The sequence below is a fragment of the Varanus komodoensis genome, unplaced genomic scaffold (genome assembly GCF_004798865.1).
Source record: "Varanus komodoensis strain SLA01 unplaced genomic scaffold, ASM479886v1 scaffold6_2, whole genome shotgun sequence".
Taxonomy (NCBI): domain Eukaryota; kingdom Metazoa; phylum Chordata; class Lepidosauria; order Squamata; family Varanidae; genus Varanus; species Varanus komodoensis.
The window spans coordinates 12235336-12242458 of NW_025336346.1; the positions used below are offsets into that span (position 1 = coordinate 12235336).

Below are 7123 nucleotides of genomic sequence, written 5' to 3' on the forward strand. Positions count from 1 at the left end.
AGCATATTTAGTTGGGTCTGAGCCAGACGGGGGTATTTTCCATTAATGCTTCTATGTCGTGGGAGAAGCACCCTGCCGTCAGAGCATTTCTCAGAGATGCCTGCAAAGCACAGCAGCCTCTCCAAAGTGAGTACGGAAAGCAACCCCGATTGGCTGAGGCATTGATGTAATGACTCATCCATTCATGAAAGAGCCACATCTAATTGACCACGAGGCATCGTGACATCATCACATTGGCTACATGATTTGCGAGGGGTTGGGATCGTTATTCCTAATGGCTGTTTTGTTAGTTTTTATTGGCAAGAGGCTGAGAACAGGCACAAAGAGTCCAGCAGTTGTGAGTGGGGGAGGATATTTTCCTGGCCAGTTTCTTTAAAGGGAAAGATCCAGCATATCAAGATGGCATGGACACCATGCTGCCTGCGCATGCTGGGAACTGTAGGCCTTTTTCTATCTAAACAGACACAGATTTGTGCCTTTACTGTGAATTCTGAGACTCTCAGTGATAATCTCTTCCACGTTGTTATCTCTAATACCATGTTTCAGTGCATCTTGTTATTTATTTTATATGTGAGGAGATTCATAAATTCTAACTACTTTAACCTGCTGGCTGTAACAGACCTCCATATACCACATTCCTGCCTCTTATTCCAGGTAACATAACCTGCATCTAAGTTGTCCCTAGACAGAATATGCTGCCTCTTTTTTCCACCCAGGCAATCTTCACTGTCCCTCAAGAGTTTGACATGGTGGAAAGGGACATTCCTGAGTACAGTATAAATACAGAAAAGATTTGTATACTTACTGTAGCCCATGGGTTGCCATGCCAACCAAAGCCCCCACCACAACAACTTCTTGTTGCATGAAAACCCAAAGAAGGTGAGTTGCTGGGGTGGTTAAAGAGCCAACCAAAACTCATGGGGATGTTTTTGGTTGCAGGTGAATTGTCAACCACCCCAAAAGCCATTCTCACCAAATTTGTACATAAGACACTACAGTATGTTGCTGGCACACCCCAAATATTCAAAATGGCTGCCACCAACACAAGAAGACTCACAGGGAAATCCATGCATGGTGGCTTCTTTGTGAACCAGGTCGCAATCGCCACACATTTCCTAGAAGAACATATGGTTCGAAGCAATACTGGATGATGAGAATCAAGACAGGTTGCCTGTCAATAGAACATCCATTGTATTTGCTGAAGGCCTATGCTGGAAAATCTGCTACAGAGCAATCCCAGGCTGAGTGGTGCATCCCAGAGATGTGACTGGAAACAAGGCCGCTCCTCATCCTAGAAATGTACAGCTTGAAATAAAAACAGAAAACGTGCCCACCTTTGTAAGCACGGCTCTCTGAGGTTTCATACAGCCTGGTCAGAACACTGCCCGTTTGACAAAACACAGATTCCTTATCCAGGCACCCTACACAATATGACTTTGTCTATGCTCCTCTATGTGTTCATTGTAGGGTATCCAGGAAGGTTCAGTTCTTACACAGTTGCATCAGTGTAAAGAGTGTTGAAAAAGAAAAACAAGCAGATGTTAATTGCACATTCAATGTTTGCAGCTCTGCTGTGTATTCTCCTAAAACATGAGAAGAGGTTTTCTGGGGCTCTGCAAATCAGCCAGATGTGTATCTTTTGAATTACACTGACTGCTGTGCTAACTATTTCCTTTCTCTCTTCTCTCAGGAGATGTGAGCGTATCAACTGCTTTAACTATCTGGAGTGCCAAAACACTCCGCTGCGAATCACTTACTATCAGCTTAACTTCCAAACTAACATTGTTGTCCCAGCTCATATTTTCCGAATTGGTCCCTCGCCTGCTTATGCTGGAGACAACATAATCCTTACAATCAACAAAGGAAATGAAGAAAACTACTTCAGTACCAGAAATCTTAATTCCTACACAGGCATCGTCTACCTTCAGCGGCAAGTAAAGGAACCCAAAGACTTTTTGTTAGATGTGGAAATGAAGCTTTGGCGTCAAGGAACATACACAACTTTTCTGGCCAAAATCTATATTTTCATCACTTCTCATGCATACTGAGGCATAGCAATGCAGCTGGAGTTTATTGGTGCTATTGTCTTTAACTTTTCTATCAGATCTGATGATGATGGTGGTAGAAAGTCTATATCTAACCTCTTATATTATTTTTCTAGCTCTTAAAAATCTTTGTTTTTTGTAAAATTAACTTAAAATATATTAACTCACCTTTCTTATAACTCTGGATTTTTAACTGTGTGAAAGAAGGCTTTGAGCTTTAAAGCAAATTTATGTACAGTAGTTATACTATGTTCTAAAACCTTCTGTTGGTACTGCACCAGCGACGACTTCAGAATCCATTACTTGGGGTGGGGGTATACTTATTTGCTTACTGCTGCAACCTTATATGCATTTACTGGGCAGTAGGCCCCATTGACCTCAATTGGATTTATTTCTGAGCAGACATACACAGGGTTGCACTCGAAAAATTCAGAGGGGGCACTGAAATCAGCTGGACTAGAAAAGGGACTTCAGTGCCACTGGACTGGGCAAGCAGGTGCAAGTTCCTGCCCTTGAAAATGCCTGAAGCATAATTGCACAGCAGGCAGGCAGGCAGGCAGATAGCATGTGACCTCCTTTCATCTTCTAAGTTTCTTCCAGTACAGCTTCTCAAGGGAAAAGAAAACCCTGTGGCAGAAGATGCATGAAGATACTTTGGTAGAACTCACTCTGCTGTAAATGCACTGCGGAGTCAGTATTTATAGTGATATCTTTCTATAGGCCAACAGAGAAATCAGATGCTGGGGTATTGTCCCCTTCCTATTCACAGTACCTATAGCTGCATCCTCCTCTTACTGCAGCTCAGTTAAATGGGGCAGCAATGGGGCAGGTCTGGTGGTGGAAATATCAACCTTTTGGGCAACAGAGTAAAGAGAGACAAGACAGCCATATGCATGTTTGAGTTGCTAGAATGCCAGAGAAAACTGCTGATGTCAATATAGGCTTCACAACCAATTCACAGCACGACGAGCTCTTATTATGTATTTAATATATCCCCTGGCTTTTGAGTAGGAGTACTGGTTCTGGTGCAAGAATGACACAGTCTTCTCAGCCACTTTGGTGATGTCCAATGTCTAGGAAAAGCCCCCTGGGCAATTTTCATAGTGTCCAGAAGCTATGGAGGTACATAGAAACATAGAAACAGAGCGAGTCAGAAGGGGTCTCCCGGGCCATCTAGTCTGACCCCCGGCTCCAGCCGGCTCCGCTCACGACATGCCCACCATGTGGACGTCCAGCCTATCCTTGAACACCCTCACCGATGGGGCCTCAACCACCTCCTGGGGAAGCCCATTCCACACCCTCGGGGTCCTGACTGTCAGGAAGTGCTTCCTGGCGTCTAAAGGGACCTTGGCTCCCAGAGCTTTGCTCCATTGGAGCGCGTTCTGCCTTCCTCTGCAGGGGAGAACAGGTCTCTACCCATCTCCATGTGACATCCCCTCACATACCTGTATGTTGCCAACAGATCCCCTCTGAGTCTCCTCTTCTCCAGGCTGAAGAGACCCAGTTCCCTCAATCTCGCCTCATACCGCATCCCCTGCAAAACGCCCACCAACCTTGCGGCCCTACGCTGCACTGACTCCAACCTGGCTATATCCTTCCTGTAATGAGAGGCCCAAAACTGAGCACAATACTCCAGTTGTGGGCGCACCAAGTCGTATAGAGTGGTCATCTGCATTTTAGAGATGTAACTCCAGCACAGGAATTCAGTGCCAGCCTTTGCATGGCAAACATAATTGCGCTTTCTACAGGAAATGGGTCAGGAGTGGGTATCGTGCACCTGGTCTTTTCTGCTGCTGTGCCATTGCACGGCATTCTCTTTCCGCTGGATTGGGTGGGCCCCTTTAGGCATTTCCCCCTTGCCCCCTGGTGCTGAGAGGAACTTGTGCCTGGGCGGCCTTCTTTCCCTGTGCCTTGAGCATCACCAGTTTAGGATGAAGCCCTCCAAGGGCACTTTGCCCAGGAGCCGGTGCTGATGCCTGAACCACCTGGGTGCTGTGCCCATGCAGTAATTGTGGCTTTGTATAATTCGGGTGGCAGGATGCAGAAGAAGACAGGGCTCCTGCATCTGTGATCACTCCCTTTAAAATTCTCGCTTCTAATCTACCCAATAGGAAAGGTGCAGGAGCCCTCCCTTCCTGTGCATCTGCAGAGCAGCCCTTAAATGCTCAGAGTTCTTGGTTGGGGTGCCAGATTGATGTCCAGGCTACAATTCCATTGAGTGGGTCCTAGTTCTGGGTGGATTTTACCATCGAACGGCTTTTCTCTCTCATAAATCATGAATAGCTATCTATTAACATAGCCCTCTGTCTAACTTACTTGGGCCTAACTTGGAGGGATGATTTAAACTTAAATATTTTTGAAGCTCTTTCAGAACTAAGGCTATGGGGGGATGTGTTCTGTTTTCTTGATGAAAATTACATCATAGTTTGAGGCACTTGCCCAGTTTTGCATTTAAAGGCAGTTCTGAAGGAAGACATTATTTTCAAGAAACTTTAGGTGCAGACAAGATGTATTATACTCTTTCGAGGAAATGCCAAAGATGAAGTATGCCAAACCAAAGATGCTTAGAATTGTTAAAAACACCCTATCGAATTGCATGGTTATGCAATTAGAGCATTAAGATAAAACTTGAAATAAATGAATAGGATTTATTTTCTTTTTTTCCAGCTTGAATCACATGGTGAAAGTGGGAAGTTATTTGGCAGCTTGTATAGACCATATATTATAGTAATAGCACACTGCAACTTTTTAAATCGTTTTGTATTTCTTTTATATAAAAAATGGATGAGGTCTAAATCCATGGGCCACATGCAATAATGGGTAGTATCAAAAGTTTTGTGGAAATCTACAGGTGAACAGCAAAATTTAGAAATAAATATTTTTTTTTTAGATAAAAGATTCTTTAGTGCTGAAATTATTGATCATCTTTTAACACAGTTATACTTCATCTATCCAATTATTGTTGAGAAAAGGGATGATTGTAGTTTAACCCTTTCAAAATCTTATACCGGACCTTGCTGTGTATGTAATATAAGGCACAAAGCTTTAGGGCCTTTTATATAGAAGAAAACAGCATTATGTGGTATTAGGAAATGTAAAATACTAATGTGTACTATGAATATGAAAAAACGTGTAAATCCTTCTTATGTTTAAAGGGAGAGAAAGTGGGAAAAAATGTTCTATCCCTGATCATTTTCTTCAGCGTCATTTTTGTCTGGATTTCAGCCCACAGTAAAAATAAGTATTGAGTTGGTGCATACTGAGTTGCATGCATATAATTTGGTTGAGTGGGGGTCCTTTATTTGTGGTACTCGGTGCATTAATGTAGACCATTTCTATATAATTTACTCTCTAAGGCATAGAATCCAAGCATTGGCAGTAGGATTCCCAGGTACTAACATTCCCAGGAAAGCTTTCTTGTCATTTTCAGGCTGTGCACAGATGCTCAGGCCCAGGAACATCCGTCCAGTCCAGCCATCAGGGTTCTGAATCTGGTCTCTCCTTGTCCCCAGCCATCATTTCATGCTTTCTGTGCTTTCTGGCTCCTGTGCTTCTTCCCCTCCATATCCCCTAAGGCTCAGTTCCCGGCAGTAAGAGCTTTACAAAACAAAGTGCTGCTATTTTTGATCCTCCCTTTTGTCCTTGGCCTCATCCCCTTAATGCTTTTGGCCCTGCCACCACTGCCATGTGCTTTCCTTGGGCAGATTGAGGTTCTGCACCCCTGGCTTAAGATAGTGGAGATTGCAAGACGCAATGCAGCGGCAGCAGTTCTGAGCATACTGGTGTGCTGGTCTCTTTGTCCATCCTTCCCAGTCAGTTTTTGGGGCTTTGCAAGCAATAGAGCAGAATCGGGAAAGGGACCATGGAAGACGTGGGATAGGATGGGCAGGGTCTCTAGATCTGGCAACCACAGTCTAGGAAAACTTGTTCTGGCCTCAATTCTATATGCACTTGAGGGAGCATTCCCCACTGCACTCATGTAACTTATTCTGGGTAAACATGCAGAGGACTGCAATGTTAGAAGGGCTGATAAAGCCATTTATCCTGCTCCCTTCTCCCTTAAATGCACAGCTATCCATACACCAGAACATAGACCTGGAAGATCAAGTGATACAAGCAGAGAGTGAATGAGCTGCAGCAATGGGGCCTACAGTATAAACAGCTTTAAACCTAACAACCCACAAGCTTTCTAGAGCTCATCGACTTGCGAAATAAGCAGTAAAATTTCAGGAAGAAATATGCTGATTGAAGAAATTGCCAGATTCTACCACAGGTGGCAGGCCTTGGATTTCAACTGAGGACATATCAGGCTGAAACAGACCAGAAACATATTAGGATCTGGCATGGTCCCAGATTTCAGTAAGCGCAAGAATAGAAAACAGATTCCAGAAGGGATGTGAATGGCTTGCACATCTCCAAGCAAATGCAGTGCAATTAAAAGCACATCCATTTGCAGCCCTACGGATAACCAGACAAGGAGGGCAGCATAGATGGAAAACTCTTTAAATGCGTTGGGCGATAAATGCATGAGGTAGCAATGGAGCTCTCCTTCGCTCGGCGCGAAAACCAGCATTTTCAATCAACATTAGCATTTGACTGAGTGCGAATGCCATTCAAGCTCCAGTGGTCTGTCCTGTTGGAGACATAATGGACAAGCAATTTGTAACGTAGAGACCTTCTGCTGACTCGAAGCAACCACAGTCAATCATTTGGTTAAGTCACTGGCAGTTTGCAATGACGATTCTTCATTTTCCAGGAGAAGTAATTGATAAAGAAAGCTCTGAGAGCGGATGGGGTCCCAAACAGACTAGTTTGCCACCCTGAAAAAAATTGCTAATGCTTCTCAAGTACTTTCTTTGGCAGATCTCTCTTCCGACAGCATATCCACTCTGCTTTTTCCATCACGGGGTTGTTCTGGCTTTAGTGAACATGTCAAGAATATACTACTCTCTTCCTTTAGAGAGAACAGAACTGGAATCTCCACAGCCACAGCTAACTTACCAAAGCTACACTTTTCAGAGCTTACAAAGCATGGCCATCGCAGTGCCGTTTTACTGTTTCACCAGGGAGATCCGGAT

At 44.1% G+C, this 7123-nt stretch overlaps 1 protein-coding gene across 3 annotated transcripts in view; it reads left to right on the plus strand.

Annotated features, from left to right (window-relative positions):
• Window positions 1-3254, plus strand: part of FBLN2 (fibulin 2) — a 127968-nt gene extending 124714 nt beyond the window's left edge. For all 3 annotated transcript variants that reach the window (XM_044451484.1, XM_044451485.1, XM_044451486.1), the window contains one exon: window positions 1691-3254. In XM_044451484.1, the coding sequence (XP_044307419.1) occupies window positions 1691-2048 (358 nt within the window). In that variant the 3' untranslated portion in view covers window positions 2049-3254. The remainder of the gene's footprint in view (window positions 1-1690) is intronic.
• The last annotated feature ends 3869 nt before the right edge of the window (window positions 3255-7123 follow it).